The sequence below is a fragment of the Manis javanica genome, chromosome 1, assembly GCF_040802235.1.
Source record: "Manis javanica isolate MJ-LG chromosome 1, MJ_LKY, whole genome shotgun sequence".
Classification (NCBI taxonomy): Eukaryota; Metazoa; Chordata; class Mammalia; order Pholidota; family Manidae; genus Manis; species Manis javanica.
This window is the reverse complement of record NC_133156.1, coordinates 88,433,891-88,455,712: the sequence shown is the minus strand read 5'-3', so window position 1 is coordinate 88,455,712 and position 21,822 is coordinate 88,433,891. Positions and strand designations below refer to the sequence as shown.

Genomic DNA, 21,822 nt, shown 5'->3' with positions numbered 1-21,822 from the left:
TCAATCAGTTTTCCAGATAAATATAATTTGTGAATCAAATTATTGATTTTTCCTTCTGGCAGTTTGTGAATAAATTTGCCCATTTACAGATCTTCCTGTACTCTACTCAATCTTATACTTTATAGGGCCCTTTAGAACTATTAGATTCCTTTGTTCCATTGTAGGTTGAGCAAAAGTAAAACTCCTTGCTTAAATAATAACTAATTCTCTTTTTTCTAAATTTTACAATCAGCTGAAATATCAACAAAAATTCTTACAATCCAAATGTTTCCAGAGTACCTTTTAATACCTTATTCTGTCTTCATAATCTTGTGCTAACTTGACATTTGCTTAACCAATGTTATTCTCTCAGGGAGTTAGCATTACTGTTGGGTGGCTCTAAATGATTTTTTTATCCTTGAGAAGTACCTTTTATCTAGCCACAGATAGTTGGATCTATTCACATATAGTAAGACTATTTGTTTTTAAGTTTTAACTTATGTAATGTGCTATTTTTTATTTATCTGAAACTCAGTCTAAAGAACAGAGTTGATAGTATACAACTCTTGCTTAGTGCTTTTAGAAATACCATTGTCATACTGCCAACATTAACCCTAGTGTGTGAACTGGATGTAAAACAAATGAGAAATCATAGTTTGCCTCTCAGGTGTTTTCTTGGACCTGTCCTTGACCTAAACATCCACTGATGCCTGATGACATCCGGACCTCTGGGTCCAAGTCACACCTTTATCCTGAGCTTCAGGCTCCAATTCTTTGCTGGTCAAGGAACTCAGGATTTGCCCTGACTTCTCAGACTCGAATGTGGCTAAAGTGGATCTTTTATTCCTTTCCTCTCCATATTGTTTTTGTTGGGTTTTTTTCTGTTGTATGGTGTTGCATGTTCCCCAGTCACTACCTAGGAGTCATCTGTTAGGTATTGTAGTCTAAAACCAAAGGCTTTGCTATTGTGGTACTGCTGTGACCAGGCCCTTTACTTTAGTTTGGGCAATGTGCAGCTTTATGCAGTCTGGCTTTTGCTTCCTCAGTATCACACGCAGAAGTAATAGATGCTGTCAGTACTATAATATAGACCATTTCTTTGATTTAAAAAAGCAAAGAGGGATTTCTCTGGATAATACATTTGTCACCTGAACTTTTATAAATAGCTTTTGTAAATGTTTAGTGTAGGTTGGGAGGTAAATGTATGTATATATACTAATGTACTTAGAGTCCAGCTGTCTGGGCACTAGAAAAGGCCTCTGGGCTATAATTAAGTAAATTTCTTTCACCAAAAATGAGGGATTAAAAAAATTGTAAAATATTCAAGAGAAAAAGTTCATAAAACAGAATGCATAATTACTGTATAATTGCAGTGAGATAAGCACCTAGACCAGGAAATGTAACACTGCCTCTAAAGGGCCCCTTACCTGCAGAGTTAATGTAATCCGGACTTTTATGATAATAAGTTTCCTTGCTTTTAGCACCAGTTTTATCACCTTAAGCTAGGTACAAATGTAAACATGTTGTATATATCCTTTTGGGTCTTGGTGCTTTTGTTTACAAACTACTATTTGTTTACAAGGTGTGTTTACATGTGTTACTGTAGCAGTTCTGTCATGTTGCTATGTTGTATTTCATTTTTTGATCTGCAGTTTGTTCATTCTTCTGTTGATGTATATGTGAGTTCTTACCAGTTTTTGGTTATATAAAGAATGCTGCTATAAACCTTTTTGTACATATATTCAGGTATATACATGCCTGAGTTTCTCGAGTGTATACCTAGCGGGGGCATTACTGAGTTACAGGGTATGGATGTTTCTAACTTTCTAGAAGACGCTAGGCTGTTTGCTGAAAAGGCTGTGTCAGCTGCCTTTCATCAGCAACATACTAGTGTAGAGATTGGCTGTTTTTCCTACTGTTAGCTAACATGGTCTGTAACTAGCCCCATGGATTTTTTAAGCATCATTAGTGTATAAGAGTGTGGCCTGTGGAGTCAGACTACATAAATCTTGGCTCCACCACTTTATCGCCCTACAACCTTGGGTAAATTTTCACCACTTCCAAACCACACTCTTTTCCAATTTATCTTTGCTATTACTTGCTTGAGGGGATGGGGCTTTTAGTTTTCATGGCTATTTCCCTGGATAGACTGTTTACTTGGGGTTCATTCAGAGTTTGTTGTATTTGATTTTTTTGCAAAAATTATACTTTCTATTTATTAATTTTATATAATGAAATGATAATTTACTGCTATTCTGGTGGCCAGGTTACTAGGAACATCTCACTCATTACTTTTATGATGGCAACTATTTGTTCAATGCTTTATAGTTTACAAAGCATTCATGTTTATTTTCTGATTTGACCCTTACAAAGGCCCTGTATAGAAAGTAGGCTGGTTTATTCTTGTAGAGGAGGAACTGCAGTGGGGCGTGGTGATTTGTCACAGTCACTCCATCATGTGTATTAGATTCAGGACTTAAGAGTGTCTCTCTAAAGCCCCATCTAGCATAGTTCAGGTATTGGTGATCTGACTTCTTTAAGAGTCTTGGAAAGCAGAAAGGCTTTCAAAAACTTTAGAAACGGAGTACTTCCCAGTACTCCTTGCTTGTTTGTTTATGCCATGTCATAGCCTAACTGGGAAAAAATATATTGTGTGTGACATTATATTTTATTTGTTTTCAGGGAGTGCAGCCTGCCACAGGTGAGGTTGTGTTTGACAGTTTCTGGGACTCTGCTTCCCGGGCGGAACTGGAGACCCGGATGTGGTGCCTGCAGCCCGTGGAGCTCCTGCTGCCCTTGCACTTGTCTGAGCGAACAGAGCTGCTCATCCGCAGAGCCACAGCAGGGAGGTAAGTCGGCACAGCCTGGGCAGTCGTGGATTCTGAAACTTGGGTTTAATTCCAAAGCTGGTCCTTATTAAAATTGCTAAAAAAGTTTTACTTACAAAGTTATTTCTATAATAGTAGTGGAAATTCCAAAAAAGAAAAACGAAATTACCCATAATAACATTTTAATGTAGGACTTTAGAAGTTGGTCTTTTTAAAGGGGTTTTATGATATTATTTGATAGTTAATTTTCAATTTCTAGAGATAATTTACAGTTTCTTTCTTAGACAGTTTATGTAATTTTGAAAATGCCTGTCTTGCTGCAAGTTTTGATTTGTGGCTCTGTCCAGAAGTTCTGTTTATAAGCTGTTAGGCCATACTTCTTATTTATGAGGCAGTGTGCTAGGCACCATGTCATATGGAGGAAGAAGATGTGGCTGTGGTCTACGTCTGGTGAAGTTTATAATCTCCCAGGAGAGGCAGATGTGTACATTTCTAACTGTATTCACAAAGCATGATGTAGTACAGGACAAATATGAAGTTGCCTAGCTGGGAAGGTTCTTTTCTCGAGGAGTGTAGTGGTAGAAGGGACTGTAAAGGTGAGCTGGGGCTGGAGCAAAAGGACTTTATATATGGAGGAATTTGGACTTCATACAAGGGAGCCCATAAAGATTTTCATTTAGTAGGTTGAAAATCAGTTGGAAAATCAAACTAATTGATGAAGTTCCATGTATTTCTTTGTTCTTAGAGTGATGAGTATTTTTTTTCCATTTGAATTGAACTTCTTTCAAAGTAACTTTTGTAATATATTTTTCTGATTATAACATTACTCCATGTTTATATTGTAACACTAATCCATGTTCATTTAGGAAAAATTGGGAGTTACAAAAAAAAGAAAAATATGAAGTCAAATCCTATAACCCAGAGATAATTACTGTTAAACATTTTGGTTTATTATTTCCATGTATGTGTATCTCCTTTTTTGTTTATGAACTTGAATTCCCGAGGCAAAATCAGGTTTTGTATCTTTTTTTTTTAATTTAAAATTCCCCATACATTTTTTTACTTTATTATGGAAAATGTCAAACATAACACAAAATTATACATAATAGTGTAGTGAACTCCCATGAATCCATCAACCAGCTTCAGATTTTTCAATTTACCCAATTGCATTTCATTCATGCCCCAACTCCTTCCCTCCTTGGATTATTTATTTGAAGCAAATCCTAGAGAACATCATTTCATCTGCTGATTATTTCAGTGGGTTTCATGAAAACAAAATTACTACATAACATTCAGTCATATAAATGAATAATATATCCATTCCCTTTTTGTTATGTTGCATTCAGTTTTTCAGTAGTACAAATATTACTCTGATGAATATACATGCATAGAAATATTTGTGTGTATTTCTGATTATTTCTTTAAGCTAAATTCCTGAAAGTGAAATTATTGGGTTGAGGGTATAAACATTTATAAAGCTCTTCATTACTTGCTAGATTGATCATATCAATACATACTTCCATCATAAAGCTATACTCTAGTATAGGAGGATTGTTTGAACTCTTGCTGATATTGGGGGTAATCATTTAAATAATCTCTGCCGACTGGATGGATTAAAATTTTTGCATCAAGTCCCCTTGTTTTATACTTAATCCCGTCTGACAATGAAAACTTGAATAATTAAGTCAGACAATAGACTTATAAGTGTGCTGTTCTTGAAGAACTAAACAAACTTAAAATCTCTAAACATTTTTTTAAAGACAGTCTTGTAAAACTAGATATACAGTATTTTATGTCTTTGGTTTTGTTCATTTTTCTTTATAACTATACTCAATTAACTCAAGTATAGTTGAGACTAAAATAGATCAGTTGAATCAACACTTTCATTTTTCTGATTTCCACTTAGTTTTATAAAACAATGAAGGCAAAAATCAATACAATATCAAAACGTTTCACAACGACATTGCCAAAACTGAAATTTTTGGCTGGGAGCGGCATTGCCTGGTGATATTCCTAATGTTTATTCAACAGATGAGGTTCAAAAGCCATTTGACATACCTAAGATAGTTTGTCATGTGTGCTTTTCCAAATTTGCGACTGCCTTTGCCTTGCTTTAATTTGTATTTCTCTGCTTAGCATTTGAGATGATGTAATTTTTCCTGTATTTACTGACCACATATAATTTTTATTTGATTTGCATATTGGATTAAGCAAAATCAAAAGTTAATTCACATTTCTGTGGAGTTCCTAAAGCTGATCTGTATCTTGGACAGAATGGAATAATGGAAATTCAAAAGTCAAGTGGTCAAACAACGTGGCTCTTGTGACAGGGTTTAGGTTGGAAAATTGGCTCTCCCCCTTAGTGATGTTGGGTGAATTTTACTCAACTATATTCTTTCAGTTTCCTTTTTGTTAAAATAGGTATAATAAGAGTGCTTACCTCATAAGATTGTTATGAGGATTAAATAAATCAAGATAGGTAAAGTGAAATAGTGGCTGGCATAGAAAGCTCTCTATAGAGGGAATCTATTGCACTTACTATTATTCCTACCAGTATCTCTTTTAATACTGCCTCTCCCATCTTCTCTCTGGAACTCCAATCAAAACTATGTTGGACTTTCTTATTCTACCCCTGGGCATAACGTTTATGGTGTCAGCTCCTACCTACAGCTGCTCCTTATAGTGTTCATGGCCTTTGGGGGTTTCCTTCCTTTTTTTTTTGACTCTTTTTAAGACACATTTTGTATTGTATTTTAATTCACTATTTCTATGTGTTTTAGTAAACTGTCTGGAGTAATTAAGCCCTATGGCAGCATTCCATTATTTTTATACTTAGCAGGATCTCCCCCATTCTGAAAATACTTCAGTAATCATCTATATTCTATTTTACTCAGCTTATTTTTCTTTAAAATTTAATTTTTAGCATTCAGCTTTTAATTCACTTTTCCTTTATTTTGCTTTACTGTGTGGTCCTACCTTAATTTGCCCTTGAATGCTCGTGGGTCCATTTTAACATCCACAGAATTTAGCCTTTGTCAACCTAACACACAAATCACAGCCTAATGAAAGAAAAAGGCAAGCAAAACAAAAAACAAAACCCAGCAGTGGGGATAGGGAATGTTTTCAATTAGGTATGAACACCATAGCTTGCCAAAATTCTGTTCTATATTTACTGCCAGTAAACAGTGTAGCATTGAATTTTCAAGGAGAAAAGTTGCTTTGTTTTTGGTGGTATCTTCTTGTCTGTTTTAAACAGTGATTGGTAAGATTCTTGTCTGCCAATCTAAGCCTCAGACTTAGAATCCCCTCCCCTTTTTCTGCTGTAAACTTGAGGTAAAAGTAGAAGTTTTTGTTGTCACTCATTGATATTGTATTAATACTGAGGAAGCCATAAAGCTGTGTGAGAAAAGGCAGAAGAATGGCTTGGAATTACAGAATATACATTCTAGTATTTTTTTTTTTGTATTCTTAATTTTGACCACAAGAGGTCTCCAAAGGATTTTATATTCTGTGGATTATAGTGTAAAAGCTATTGAAACCTTCACATTCAATTAATCAGTCAGTTAATTAATTAATATTAAAGCATCATTGAACCTTCACATTTATTTTTATATCTCAAGATCCAGACTGACTTACTTTGTATCATATGGTAATTTAAAATAACTATTAGACAAAGATGGTACTAAGCTAAAATTATTTCTAAATAATAACTTAGTTTTTCTTAGATTAATTATCTTTATCTATGTAAAATGTGTTTGTAAGTTTTTCTTTTGGATCTTAGGCAATCAGTGTTACTATCTTAAATTGTTTACCCTTCCTGTTTGTCATAATAATATATACATAGAAACAAAGAGAAAGCAGTGGTTTTAAGCACTGTAGTAACTGCAGTTAAAATCTCTTTAGCTTAGGAATGTTACATGTTTATAAAACAGGTTGAGAGACAAGCTGTAGGAAACAATAAACAGACCATAGTTCATATTTACTCGTTGTCAGAGAAACTGATTTTTGAGGCAAATCAGATGAACAGAGCAGATGATGCTGAATTTTGTGTTCAGAGAAATGAGAGCTTCCTGGGTTCTGGTACAGTCAAGGAAGGCTTTGTGGAACAGGTGAGCGATGCTGGGTACACTAGCAGGATGGCAGGCTTTGAACTGGTAGTGGAGAGGAAGGAAGGGTATGTTGTGTGTGTGTGTATAAACGACATAACCTCTGAGGCACATAGGCTGGAAATACTAGAGGAGGTACTGTGAAGACAGGGGAGACTTTTTTTTTTTTTTGGTATCATTAATCTACAATTACATGAGGAACATTATGTTTACTAGACTCCCCCCATCACCAATTTCCCCCCACATACCCCATTGCAGTCACTGCCCAGCAGCATAGTGAGATGCTGTAGAATCACTACTTGTATTCTCTGTGTTGTACGGCCCTCACCGTGTCCCCCCCTCACATTATGCATGCTAATCATAATGCCCCCTTTCTTCCCCCCTCCTTATCCCTCCCATCCCACCCATCTTCCCCGGCCCCTTTCCCTTTGGTAACTGTTAGTCCATTCTTGGGTTCTGTGAGTCTGCTGCTGTTTTGTTCCTTCAGTTTTTCCTTTGTTCTTATACTCCACAGATGAGTGAAACCATTTGGTACTTGTCTTTCTCCACCTGGCTTATTTCACTGAGCATAATACCCTCTAGCTCCATCCATGTTGTTGCAAGTGGTAGGATTTGTTTTCTTCTTATGGCTGAATAATATTCCATTGTGTATATGTACCACATCTTCTTTATCCATTCATCTACTGATGGACACTTAGGTTGCTTCCATTTCTTGGCTATTGAAAGTAGTACTGCGATAAACATAGGGGTGCATCTGTCTTTTTCAAACTGGCTGCTGCATTCTTATGGTAAATTCCTAGGAGTGGAATTCCTGGGTCAAATGGTATGTCTGTTTTGAGTTTTTTGAGGAACCTCCATACTGCTTTCCACAATGGTTGAACTAGTTTACATTCCCACCAGCAATGTAGGAGGGTTCCCCTTTCTCCACAACCTCTCCAACATTTGTTGTTGTCTGTCTTTTGGATGGTGGTGGTCCTTTCTGGTGTGAGGTGATATCTCATTGTGGTTTTAATTTGCATTTCTCTGAAGACTAGCGATGTGGAGCATCTTTTCATGTGTCTGTTGGCCATCTGATTTCTTCTTTGGAGAACTGTCTGTTCAGCTCCTCTGACCATTCTTTGATTGGATTATTTGCTTTTGGTTTGGTGAGGTGCATGAACTTTTATATATTTTGGATGTCAACCCTTTATTGGATCTGTCATTTATGAATATATTCTCCCACACTGTAGGATTTGAGAGAAATTAAAGAGGACACTAACAAATGGAAATTCATCCCGTGCTCTTGGCTAGGAAGAGCCTTTGCTGTACAGAAAGAAGCTTTTCAGCTTGATATAGTCCCACTTGTTCATTTTTGCTTTTGTTTCCCTTGCCCAGGGAGATATGTTCATGAAGAAGTTGCTCATGTTTATGTCCAAGAGGTTTTTGCCTATGTATTTTTCTAAGAGTTTCGTGGTTTCATGGCTTACATTCAGGTCTTTGATCCATTTTGAATTTACTTTTGTGTACTGGGTTAGACAATGATCCAGTTTCATTCTCTTACATGTAGCTGTCCAATTTTGCCAACACCAGCTGTTGAAGAGGCTGTCATTTCCCCATTGTATGGCCATGGCTCTTTTATCATATATTAATTGACCGCATATGTTTGACTTAATATCTGGACTCTGTACTGTTCCACTGGTCTGTGGGTTGATTCTTGTGCCAGTACCAAATTGTCTTGATTACTGTGGCTTTGTAGTAGAGCTTGAAGTTGGCAAGCAAGATAACCCCTGCTTTACTCTTCCTTCTCAGGACTGCTTTGTCTGTTCGGGGTCTTTTGTGGTTCCATATGAATTTTAAAACTATTTGTTCCAGTTCATTGAAGAATGCTGTTGGTATTGTGATAGGCATTGCATTGAATCCGTAGATTGCTTTTGGGCAGGATGGCCATTTTGACAATATTAATTCTTCCTAGCCAAGAGCATGGGATGAATTTCCATTTGTTAGTGTCCTCTTTAATTTCTCTTAAGAGTTTCTTATAGTTTCAGGGTATAGGTCTTTCACTTCCTTGGTTAGGTTTATTCCTAGGTATTTTATTCTTTTTGATGCAATTGTGAATAGAACTGTTTTCCTGATTTCTCTTTCCATTAGTTCATCGTTAGTGTATAGGAAAGCAACAGATTTCTGCGTATTAATTTTGTATCCTGCAACTTTGCTGAATTCAGATATTAGTTCTATTGGTTTTGGAATGGAGTCTTTAGGGTTTTTTATATACAGTATCATGTCATCTGCAAATAGTGACAGTTTGACTTCTTCTTTACCAATCTGGATGCCTTGTATTTCTTTGTTTTGTCTGATTGCTGTTGCTAGGACCTCTAGAACTATGTTGAATAACAGTGGGGAGAGTGGGCATCCCTGTCTTTTTCCCGATTTTAGGTGTAAAGCTTTCAGCTTCTCGCTGTTAAGTATGATGTTGGTTGTGGGTTTGTCATATATGGGCCTTATTATGTTAAGGTACTTGCCCTCTATACCCATTTTGTTGAGAGTTTTTATCATGAATGGATGTTGAATTTTGTCGAATGTTTTTTCACTGTGTATGAAGATGATCATGTGGATTTTGTCCCTCTTTTTGTTGATGTGGTGGATGATGTTGATGGATTTTTGAATATTGTACCATCCTTGCATCCCTAAGATGAATCCCACTTGATCATGGTGTATGATCCTCTTGATGTATTTTTGAATTCAGTTTGTTAATATTTTGTTGAGTATTTTTGCATATATATATTCATCAGGGATATTGGTCTGTAATTTTCTTTTTTTGTGGTGTCTTTGCCTGGTTTTGGTATTAGAGTGATGATGGCTTCATAGAATGAGTTTGGAAGTATTTCCTCCTCTTCTATTTTTTGGAAAACTTTTAGGAGAATGTGTATTATGCCTGTTCTATATGTCTGATGAAATTCAGCAGTGAATCCATCTGGCCCAGAGGTTTTGTTCTTGGGTAGTTTTTTGATTACCGCTTTAATTTCTTTGTTGGTTATTGGTCTGTTTAGATTTTCTGTTTCTTCCTTGCTCAGTCTTGAAAGGTTATATTTCTCTAGGAAGTTGTCCATTTCTTCTAGGTTTTGTAGCTTGTTAGCATATAGATTTTCATAGTATTCTCTAATAATTCTTTGTATTTCTATGGGGTCCATTGTAATTTTTCCTTTCTCATTTCTGTTTCTGTTGATGTGTGTAGATTCTCTTTTTCTCTTAATAAGTCTGGCTATGGGCTTATCTATTTTGTTTATTTTTTCAAAGAAACAGCTCTTGGTTTCATCAATTTTTTCTATAGTTTTATTCTCAATTTTTTTTTTATCTTCTCTGATCTTTATTATTTCCCTCCTTCTGCTGACTTTGGGCCTCATTTGTTCTTCTTTTCCAGTTTCAATAACTGTGAGTTTAGACTATCCATTTGGGATTGTTCTTCCTTCTTTAAATAGTCCTGGATTGCTATATACTTTCCTCTTAGGACTGCCTTCACTGCGTCCCACAGAAGTTGGGGCTTTGTGCTGTTGTTGTCACCTGTCTCCATATATTGTGTGATCTCTATTTTAATTTGGTCATTGATCCATTGATTATTTAGGAGCATGTTGTTAAGCTTCCATGTGTTTGTGAGCCTTTTTGCTTTCTTTGTACAATTTATTTCTAGTTTTATGCCTTTGTGGTCTGAGAAGTTGGTTGGTAGTATTTCAGTCTTTTTGAATTTACTGAGGCTCTTTTTGTAGCCTAGTATGTGGTCTATTTGGGTGTAGAGTTCTGTAGATGTCTATTAGGTCCATCTGTTCTAGTGTGTTGTTCAGTTCCTCCGTGTCCTTTCTTATTTTCTGTCTGGTGGATCTGTCCTTTGGAGTGAGTGGTGTGTTGAAGTCTCCCAAAATGAATGCATTGCATTTTATTTCCCCTTCTAATTCTGTCAGTATTTGTTTCACATATGTTGGTGCTCCTGTATTGGGTGCATATATATTTATAATGGTTATATCCTCTTATTGGACTGAGCCCTTTATCATTCTGTAATGTCCTTCTTTATCTCTTGTGACTTTCTTTGTTTTGAAGTCTATTTTGTCTGATACTAGTACTGCAACACCTGCTTTTTTCTCCCTTTTGTTTTGCATGAAATATCTTTTTCCATCCCTTGACTTTTAGTCTGTGTATGTCTTTGCATTTGAGGTGAGTCTCTTGTAAGCAGCATATAGATGGGTCTGGCTTTTTTATCCGTTCTGTTAGTCTGTGTCTTTTGATTGGTGCATTCAGTCCATTTACATTTAGGGTGATTATTGAAAGATAGGTACATATTGCCATTGCAGGCTTTAGATTCGTGGTTACCAAAGGTTCAAGGATAGCTTCTTTACTATCTAATCATCTAACTGAACTCTCTTATTAAGCTATTATAAACACAGTCTGATGATTCTTTATTTCTCTCCCTTCTTGTTCCTTCTCCTCCATTCTTTATATGTTAGGTGTTGTGCTCTGTACTCTTTTGTGTTTTCTTTGACTGGTTTTGTTAGTAGTTGATTTTATTTTGTTAGTAGTTGATTTTATTTTTTGCCTTTAGTTAGTATTTGGTTGGTCTGCTTTCTTTGGTATGATTTTATTTTCCCTGTTCACTTCTATTTAGCCTTAGTAGTGCTTCCACCTATAGCAGTTCCTTTAAAATATCCTGTAGAGGTGGTTTGTGGGAGGCAAATTCCCTGAACTTTTGCTAGTCTGGAAATTGTTTAATCCATCCTTCATATTTAAATGATAATCATGCTGGATACAGTATCCTTGGTTCAAGGCCCTTCTGTTTCATTGCATTAAATATATCATGGCATTCTCTTCTGGCCTGTAGGGTTTCTGTTGTGAAGTCTGATGATAGCTTGATGGGTTTTCCTTTGTAGGTGACATTTTTTCTCTCTCTGGCTGCCTTTAATACTCTGTCCTTGTCTTTGATCTTTGCCATTTTAATTATTATGTGTCTTGGTGTTGTCCTCCTTGGGTCCCTTGTGTTGGGAGTTCTGTTGGCCTCCATGGTCTGAGAGACTATTTCCTCTCCCAGTTTCGGGAAGTTTTCAGCAATTATTTCTTCAAAGACACTATCTCTTTTTCTTTCTCTTCTTCTTCTGGTACCCCTATAATGCGAATATTGTTTCATTTGGATTGGTCACACTGTTCTCTTAATATTCTTTCATTCCTGGAGATCCTTTTCTCTCTCTCTGTGTCAGCTTCTCTGTGTTCCTGTTCTCTGATTTCTATTTCATTAACGGCCTCTTGCACCTCATCCAGTCTGCTCTTAAGTCCTTCCAGAGATTGTTTCATTTCTGTAATCTCCCTCCGGACTTCATTCCTTAGCTCTTGCATATTTCTCTGAAGATCCATCAGCATTGTTATGACCTTATTTTGAATTCTTTTTCGGGGAGATTGGCTGCGTCTATCTCCCCTGGCCCTCTCTCAAGAGTTGTATGGACTATTTTGGACTGGACTAAATTCTTCTGCCTTTTCATGGTTGTAGAGGTAACTGTAGGCTGTGTGTCACCTGGGAGAACAAAGTCCTTTCCTGTTTGCTGGTCGCCTTGCTCTTCTCTGCTGCCTGTGTCAGTTACCTGCACACTGGAGCAGCCTCTCGATTAATCCCCTAAGATGCCATGGGCGGGGTCACTGTAAGGGTAGCCCAGAGCCCTGTGGGGAGTGGCAGGCATGCCGGTGTGCTCTCCTGCGAGAGCAGCGCCCCTTCGTGCGCTGTCCTGGTTTCCTATGCCTGTGCTGGGCAGCTGTGTGCTGGTGGAGACCTTTGGGTCTGGCCCGGGTGGCTATGCTCCGGGAGGAGATTCTGGGCAGCTGCTGCGGGCACTGCCACTCCCCGGCAGCTCCGCCACTGCTGTTGGTGCTCGCGGCTTCTAGGGGAGACTTTTTTTAATCAGAGGGGTACTTTCATGTTGAGACTGAGGAAGAAAGGATTGTGGACCCTAAAATCCAGCAAAGAGGTGTGAGTTCCTTACAGAATGCCTTGAGGTTCCTAGACTGAGGAACGGCATGACAGCAGAGAAAAAGTGTGAGTCCACTGTCTAAGCTGGGAGAACTGAGCTTTAAAAATAATAATCATTTCCCCTAAAGAAAAAAAAACAAGAGTAAAGAATAAGACCAAGGTGTTTGGAGGATATCATAGTTGGGAGTTTGAGGAAGTAGAATAGAAAGAAACAGAAAGGGAAGGGGTAGAGAGCAAGGTAGAGAACCAGGACAGGTAGGGCTATGTCCTTATAATTTGTCTTTGCAAACAATAAGTCAATGCTTTTTGTTAATTTTGACAATATTGACTGTTAAAATTTTCTGAAGCTGCATGGCGTTCAGAAAGATACTTGGTTAAAAATTAACTTTAACCAGTTGCTATCGTTTGTAGAATAGGAATAGACGAATGTCCTTCAGTACTACAGTGATTTAAGCAATTTGACCTATGAAGTAAATGCTTGAACACATCAGCATTTATTCAAAGATTGCTGTGTGTGCTGCAGATTTGAAGAAAACATTGAAATCCTAATGTTGGGGAATCAGAATCTTCTTCCTATGGATACTTTCAGTGTTAGAGAAAGAAAAACATTATTATGTCTTTGTTCCACAGAGGACCTCACATCATCTAAGGATTAACCAAAACCATTATCTGATGTGATTCTTTATAATGGAGATTTATACCTTCTCAATGTCATTTAAAGTGACAGACATTTGAAATTACCATTGCAGCATTTTCATTTTTTGTTCCTCTGTTACTAAATTGATATATGTGTTTGAGATTAATTTCTACATTGTGCATTGTACTGTGTTTTTTTCTTATCGTTACCCAAGTATTATTATTTTTTTATTATTTTTTGGTATCATTAATCTACAATTATATGAGCAACATTATGGATACTAGACTTCCCCCATTATCAAGTCCCCACCACATACCCCATTACAGTCACTGTCCATCAGTGTAGTAAGATGCTATAGAATCACTACTTGTCTTTGTGTTCTACAGCCTTCCCCGTGCCTCCCGTCACATTAGGTATGCTAATTGTAATATCCCTTTTAACCCCTTATCCCTCCCTTCTCACCCATCCTTCCCAGTCCCTTTCCCTTTGGTAACTGTTAGTCCATTCTTGGGTTCTGTGAGTCTGCTGCTGTTTTGTTCCTTCAGTTTTCTCTTTGTTCTTATACTCCACAGATGAGTGAAATCACTTGATACTTGTCTTTCTCCACCTGGCCTATTTCACTGAGCATAATACCCTCTAGCTCCATCGATGTTGTTGCAAATGGTAGGATTTGTTTTCTTCTTATGGCTGAGTACCACATCTTCTTTATCCATTTATCTACTGATGGACAATGAGGTTGCTTCCATTTCTTGACTATTGTAAAAAGTGCTGTGATAAACATAGGGATGCATATGTCTTTTTCAAACTGGGCTGCTGCATTCTTAGGCTAAATTCCTAAGAGTGGAATTCCTGGGTCAAATGGTATTTCTATTTTTAGTTTTTTGAGGAATCTCTGTACTGCTTTCCACATGGTTGAACTAATTTACATTCCCACCAGCAGTGTAGGAGGGTTCTCCTTTCTCCACATCCTCGCCAATATTTGTTGTTTGTTTTTTGGATGGCCATTGTAGCTGGTGTGAGGTGATATCTCATTGTGGTTTTAATTTGCATTTCTCTGATGATTAGTGATATAGTGCATCTTTTCTTTGGAGAAGTGTGTGTTCTGATCCTCTGCCCATTTTTTAATTGGCTTATTGGCTTTTTGTTTATTGAGGTGCGTGAGCGCTTTATATAATTTGGATGTCAACCCTTTATTGGACATGTCATTTATGAATATATTCTCCTATTCTGTAGGATGCCTTTTTGTTCTATTGATGGTGTCGTTTGCTGTACAGAAGCTTTTCAGCTTTATATAGTCCCTCTTGTTCATTTTTGCTTTTGTTTCCCTTTCCTCGGGGAGATATGTTCATGAAGAAGTTGCTTATGTTTATGTGCAAGAGATTCCTGCCTATGTTTTTTTCTAAAATGTTTCTGGTTTCATGACTTACATTCAGGTCTTTGATCCATTTTGAATTTACTTTTGTGTATGGGGTTAGACAATGATCCAGTTTCATTCTCTTACATGTAGCTGTCCAATTTTGCCAACACCAGCTGTTGAAGAGGCTGTCATTTCCCCATTGTATGTCCAGGACTCCTTTACCTTATATTAATTGGCCATATATGTTTGGGTAATGTCTGGGCTCTCTATTCTGTTCTGCTGGTTTGTGGGTCTGTTCTTGTGGCAGTACCAAATTGTCTTGATTACTGTGGCTTTGTAGAAGAGCTTGAAGTTGGGGAGCGAGATCCCTCCCACTTTATTCTTCCTTCTCAGGATTGCTTTGGCTATTTGGGTTCTTTGGTGGTTCCATATGAATTTTAGAACTATCTGTTCCAGTTCGTTGAAGAATGCTGTTTCTAATTTGATAGGGATTGCATTAAATCTGTAGATTACTTTGGGCAGGATGGCCATTTTTACAATATTAATTCTTCCTAGCTAAGAGCATGGGATGAGTTTCCATTTGTTATTGTTCTCTTTAATTTCTCTTAAGAATGTCTTGTAGTTTTTGGGGTATAGGTCTTTCACTTCCTTGGTTAGGTTTATTCCTAAGTATTTTATTCTTTCTGATGCAATTGCAAATGGAATTGTTTTCCTGGTTTCTCTTTCAATTAGTTCATCGTTACTGTATAGGAAAGCCTCAGATTTCTGTGTATTAGTTTTGTATCCTGCAACTTTGCTGTATTCTGATATCAGTTCTAGTAGTTTTGGAGTGGAGTCTTTAGGGTTTTTTATGTACAACATCATGTCATCTGCAAATAGTGACAGCTTGACTTCTTCTTTACCAATCTGGATTCCTTGTATTTCTTTGTTTTGTCTAATTACTGTGGCTAGGACCTCCAGTACTATGTTGAATAACAGTGGGGGGAGTGGGCAACCCTGTCTTGTTCCCGATCTTAGAGGGAATGCTTTCAGCCTCTCACTGTTCAGTATGATGTTGGCTGTGGGTTTTTCTTACATGGCCTTTATTATGTTGAGGTACTTGCCCTCTATACCCATTTTGCTGAGAGTTTTTTATCATGAATGGATGTTGAATTTTGTTGAATGCTTTTTCAGCGTCTATGAAGATGATCATGTGATTTTTGTCCCTCTTTTTGTTGATGTGGTGGATGATGTTGATGGATTTTCGAATGTCGTACCATCCTTGCATCCCTGAGATGAATCCCACTTGATCATGATGTATGATCCTCTTGATGTATTTTTGAATTCAGTTTGCTAATATTTTGTTGAGTATTTTTGCATCTATGTTCATCAGGGATATTGGTTTGTAATATTCTTTTTTGGTGGTGTCTTTGCCTGGTTTTGTTATTAGGGTGATGCTGGCTTCATAGAATGAGTCTGGAAGTATTCCCTTCTGTTTTTTGGAAAACTTTAAGGAGAGTGGGTATTATGTCTTCTCTATATGTCTGATGAAATTCAGCAGTGAATCCATCTGGTCCAGAGGTTTTGTTCTTGGGTAGTTTTTTGATTACCGATTCAATTTCTTTGCTGGTAATTGGTCTGTTTAGATTTTCTGTTTCTTCGTTGTCAATCTTGGAAGGTTGTATTTTTCTACGAAATTGTCCATTTCTTCTAGGTTTTCCAACTTGTTAGCATATAGATTTTGTAGTATTCTCTAATTCTTTGTATTTCTGTGGGTCCACTGTGATTTTTCCTTTCTCATTTCTGATTCTGTTTATGGGTGTAGGTTCTCTTTTTTGTTTTAAGTCTGGCTAGGGGCTTATCTATTTTGTTTATTTTCTCAAAGAACCAGCTCTTGTTTCGTTGATTTTTTCTATTGCTTTATTTTTCTCAATTTTATTTATTTCTACTCTGATCTTTATTATGTCCCTCCTTCTGCTGACTTTAGGCCTCATTTGTTCTTCTTTTTCCAATTTCGATAATTTTGTCTTTATACTTTTCATTTGGGATTGATCTTCCTTCTTTAAATATGCCTGGATTGCTGTATACTTTCTTCTTAAAACTGCTTTCGCTGATTCCCACAGAAGTTGGGGCTTTATGTTGTTGTTGTCCTTTGTTTCCATATATTGCTCGATCTCTGTTTTGATTTGGTCATTGATCCATTGATTATTTAGGAGCATGTTGTTAAGCCTCCATGTGTTTGTGAGCCTTTTTGCTTTCTTTGTACAATTTATTTCTGCTTTTATACCTTTGTGGTCTGAGAAGTTGGTTGGTAGAATTTCAATATTTTGGAATTTACTGAGGCTCTTTTTGATACCTAGTATGTGGTCTGTTTTGGGGAATGTTCCATGTGCACTTGAAAAGAATGTGTATCCTGTTGCTTTTGGGTGTAGAGGTCTATAGATGTCTATTAAGTCCATCTGTTCTAGTGTGTTGTTCAGTGCCTCTGTGTCCTTACTTATTTTCTGTCTGGTGGATCTGTCCTTTGGAGTGAGTGGTGTGCTGAAGTCTCCCAAAATGAATGCATTGCATTCTATTTCCTCCTTTAATTCTGTTAGTATTTCTTTCACATATGTTGGTACTCCTGTATTGGGTGCATATATATTTATAATGGTTATATCGTCTTGTTGGATTGACCCCTTTATCATTATATAATGTCCTTCTTTATCTCTTGTGACTTTCTTTGTTTTGAAGTCTATTTTGTCTGATACTAGTACTGCAACACCTGCTTCTTTCTCCTTGTTGTTTGCATGAAGTATCTTTTCCCATCCCTTGACTTTTAGTCTGTGCTGTCTTTGGGTTTGAGGTGAGTCTCTTGTAAGCAGCATATAGAGGGGCTTGTTTTTTTATCTGTTCTGTTAGTCTGTGTCTTTTGCTTGGTGCATTCAGTCCATTTACATTTAGGGTGATTATTGAAAGATATGTACTGATTGCCACTGCAGGCTTTAGGTTCTTGGTTACCAAAGGTTCAAGGTTAGCTTCTTTACTATCTTACTGTCTAACTTAACTCACTTATTGAGCTGTTATAGACACAGTCTGATGATTCTCTATTTCTCTCCATTCTTACTCCTCCTCCTCCATTCTGTGTGTGTGCATGCTCTTTTGTGTTTCCTTTGACTGCTTTTATGGTAGTTGATTTTATTTTTTGTCTTTAGTTAGTATTTGATTGTTCCGCTTTATTTTCTGTGATTTTACTTTCTCTGGTGACATCTGTTTAGCCTTAGGATTGCTTCCATCTAGAGCAGTCCCTTTAAAATACCCTGTAGAGTTGGTTTGTGGGAGGCAAATTCTCTCAACTTTTGCTTGTCTGGGAATTGTTTAATCCGTCCTTCATATTTAAATGATAATCATGCTGGATACAGTATCCTTGGTTCAAGACCCTTCTGTTTCATTGCATTAAATATATCATGCCATTCTCTTCTGGCCTGTAAGGTTTCTGTTGTGAAGTCTGATGATAACCTGATGGGTTTTGCTTTGTAGGTGACCTTTTTTCTCTCTCTGGCTGCCTTTAATACTCTGTTCTTGTCTTTAATCTTTGCCATTTTAATTATTGTGTGTCTTGGTGTTGTTCTCCTTGGGTCCCTTGTGTTGCGAGTTCTGTGTGCTTCCGTGGTCTGAGAGGCTATTTCCTCCCCCAGTGTGGGGAAGTTTTCAGCAATTATTTCTTGAAAGACACTTTCTATCCTTTTTCTCTCTCTTCTTCTTCTGGTACCCCTATAATGCGGATATTGTTCCTTTTCGATTGGTCACACAGTTCTCTTAATATTCTTTCATTCCTGGAAATCCTTTTATCTCTCTGCATCAGCTTCTCTGCATTCCTGTTCTCTGATTTCTATTCCATTAATGGCCTCTTGCATCTCGTCCATTCTGCTTTTAAGTCTTTCCAGAGATTGTTTTATTTCTGTATTCTCCCTCCTTAGCTCTTGCATACTTCTCTCCTAGTCCATCAGAATGGTTATTACCTTTATCTTGAATTCTTTTTCAGGAATATTGGTTAAATCTATCTCCCCAGATTCCTTCTCAGGGGAGGATGTGTGGGTTATTCTGGTCTTTATCAAATTCTTCTGCCTTTTTATGTCGATAGAGGTAGTCATAGGCACTTGGCACATGTGTCAGCTGGGAGAATCAAGTCCCTTTCCAGTTGCTCCTGGCCTTCCTTTACTGGAAGAACGGCAAGCCCTAGCAGCTTGTGCTGGGCTGTTGTGCGCAGACAGGGTCTGTGATTCTTGCCTGGCTGCTGTGGAGTAAGCTCTAAATCATTGCTGTGAGTGTGGCTGCTTTCAGGCTGCTGCTCTGCTATTGTGGGGCCGCGCTGGAGGGCAAACTGGTGGGAGGCTGTTTATCACCATAAGGGGCCTCTGAGCTGCCCAACCGCCCAGGCATTAGTGCGCGCAGAGTTACCTGGGATTCCCAGGTGCTGGTCTGAGTGTGCCAGGATGCTTCCGTCCTGCTGTGATGCCCCTGTCCCTTTAAGACTTCCAAAAAGCATTCACTTTTCTTTTGTCCCAGGGGCACCAGCTGTTGGGACCCACTGGCAGAATTTACTGTTCCATTTCCCTAGCATCCAGCACACCATGCAGTGTATGTATGTACTCCCAGTGTGAATGACTAGGGCTGGGTGTTTAGCAGTCCTGGGCTCCCTCTCCCTCTCTGCTCTGACTCCTCTTCTCCCGCTGGGAAGCTAGGGTAGGGGTGTCACTCGGGTCCCACCGGCCGTGGCTTGTATCTTATCCCCTTTGTGAGGTGCTGGGTTCTCGCAGGTATAGATATATCCTGGTTGTTGTCCTGTATCTTCTGGTCTCTCTTTTAGGAATAGTTGTATTTGTTATATTTTCAAAGACATATATGTTTTTGGGAGAAGATTTCTGCTGTCCTACTCACGCTGCCATCTTGGGTCCTCAAGTTTAGAATTTTCTTTAAGCCAAACAAAACATCATGACAAGTATTATATATCCCAGGAATGCAAGAGTCATTCAGTATCAGAAAATATGAATAATATATTAAGAAAGTAATTGAGAGAAACCGTGTGATCATTTAACACATGTAGAAAGAGCATTAAGTAAGATTTGACCATCCTTCATAACTCAAAACATCTTTTGTAAAAACTTGGAAACTTATCAAACCTTAGTCTAATGAGTCAATTATTCCAAAACCTACAGTTAACATACTTAAGAGTTGAAATTTTAGAAGCATTCCCTTTAGTGTCAGTAAGAAGACAAAGGATGCCTGTTAGCATTATGTTTAACACAGTCCTGAAGGTCTTAGACAGTAGTAATGAGACAGGAAAAATAAATGAAGACTAGAAATTGTAAGGGAGAGACAAAATCTTTTTTTTTTTGCAGATGATATTAATGTATACATAGAAAGTACAAGAAATCAATTAGTAGATTATTCAGCACAGTTTCTGCATATAAAAATCAATAGGTTCATGTACACCAGTGATAACCCTTTAATAAATGTAAAAGAAGAAGATTCCCTTCACAGTAGTATTAATCTGTAATATATCTAAGAGTGAACACAACCAAAGTTATATAAAACAAGGAGAGAATTACAGAATGTTATTATTAGATATAAAAGACATGAATAAAGAAATTTTGCCATTTTTAATAATGGGATATCTCAATTTGTTCAGGTATTGTTTCTTTCTGAATTTATTCATTACATATGCAGTCAAAATCCCAATAAGGTTTTTATGAAATATGACAATATATAACATTTATAAAGAAAGTCAAAGGTCCAGATGTAGCCAAGATGGTCTTGAAAAGCAAGGTAGGTGCCTAGCCACAAAAAATGATACTAAGCCATGGAAATTAAATACTGTGGTTCTGATACAGAGATAGACAAAAAGATCAGAGGAACAGGATAAGAAGCCAGGAGTTGGGTCACACATATATAGAAATGGATCTGCATTGGAGGTAGCATTATAAATCAATAGGAAAAGATGGAATGTTCTATAAGTGCTTTTATCACTAACTGATAATCATATAGAAAATCAAATTGTATTTCTAACTACATACTATCTCCCCAAAATAAAATCAGATGAATTAAATTTGAAAAGCAAATCTTAAAAAATTTACTAAAAAGCATAAGAAATAATAGAATACTTAGCAGCAGCTAAAAATTAAAAGAGGTACATCTGTCTTCATGTACAAATCTTAGATATAAAATAGTACAAAAGCAAGTTGTAGAATGTTAGGTGTAATGAAGTACCACTTCTATAAAATTAAAAAAATAAAATAGTACAATGTATTATATAAAGATGCTAAAATATGTTGTAAAGCATAAAAACATACATGGTAATAATATGCACCAAATAAAAGATAGTGTTTACCTCTGAAGATGGTAGAGATGAATGTGACTGAGAAACTGTATGTAGGCAACAACTCTATCTGTAATGTTTTATTATTTTTTAAATAAAAATGTTCTAAAGCAAATATATATATACACACAAACACACACACATTTTAAAGAGACTATAGGACCCCTTTAAATTAAGAGAGAGTTGACCTAAGGGGGATTTTACTGTATATGACTGGAGGGTATAGTACAAAAAAAGTACATAAAAAGCCAACCAGACAAAGATGCTATGTAAAAGAATTACTTCATATGTTCTATTGCTAGAGTATTTTGAAGAAATGATGCAATTAAATTAGAGATGCTTTTCCATTTTTTCTCCCTTTCATATTTATTAAAGTAATAGATGTTAATTTTAATGAGTTCTTGATAACATGTATAAAGTTCACAATGCACTAGGTGATATGACATACCAGTGGTAAAAAGTAGTAATTATATTGTATGAAGTGGGGCCTTTTGACAGGGAAACTTTCTTTTAGTTTAATTTAGGAGAGAATAAGGAATGAGTCTTTATTTTTCCTTAGTCAGGCCAAGGCCTAAATAAGATAGTTGAAGATCATTGATTA

At 36.9% G+C, this 21,822-nt stretch overlaps 1 protein-coding gene across 1 annotated transcript in view; it reads left to right on the top strand.

Moving 5' to 3' along the window:
• Positions 1 to 21,822, top strand: part of MSH3 (mutS homolog 3) — a 172,269-nt gene that overhangs the window by 10,602 nt on the left and 139,845 nt on the right. The window contains exon 8 of the mRNA XM_073234569.1: positions 2,662 to 2,828. Within this exon, the coding sequence (XP_073090670.1) occupies positions 2,662 to 2,828 (167 nt within the window). The remainder of the gene's footprint in view (positions 1 to 2,661; positions 2,829 to 21,822) is intronic.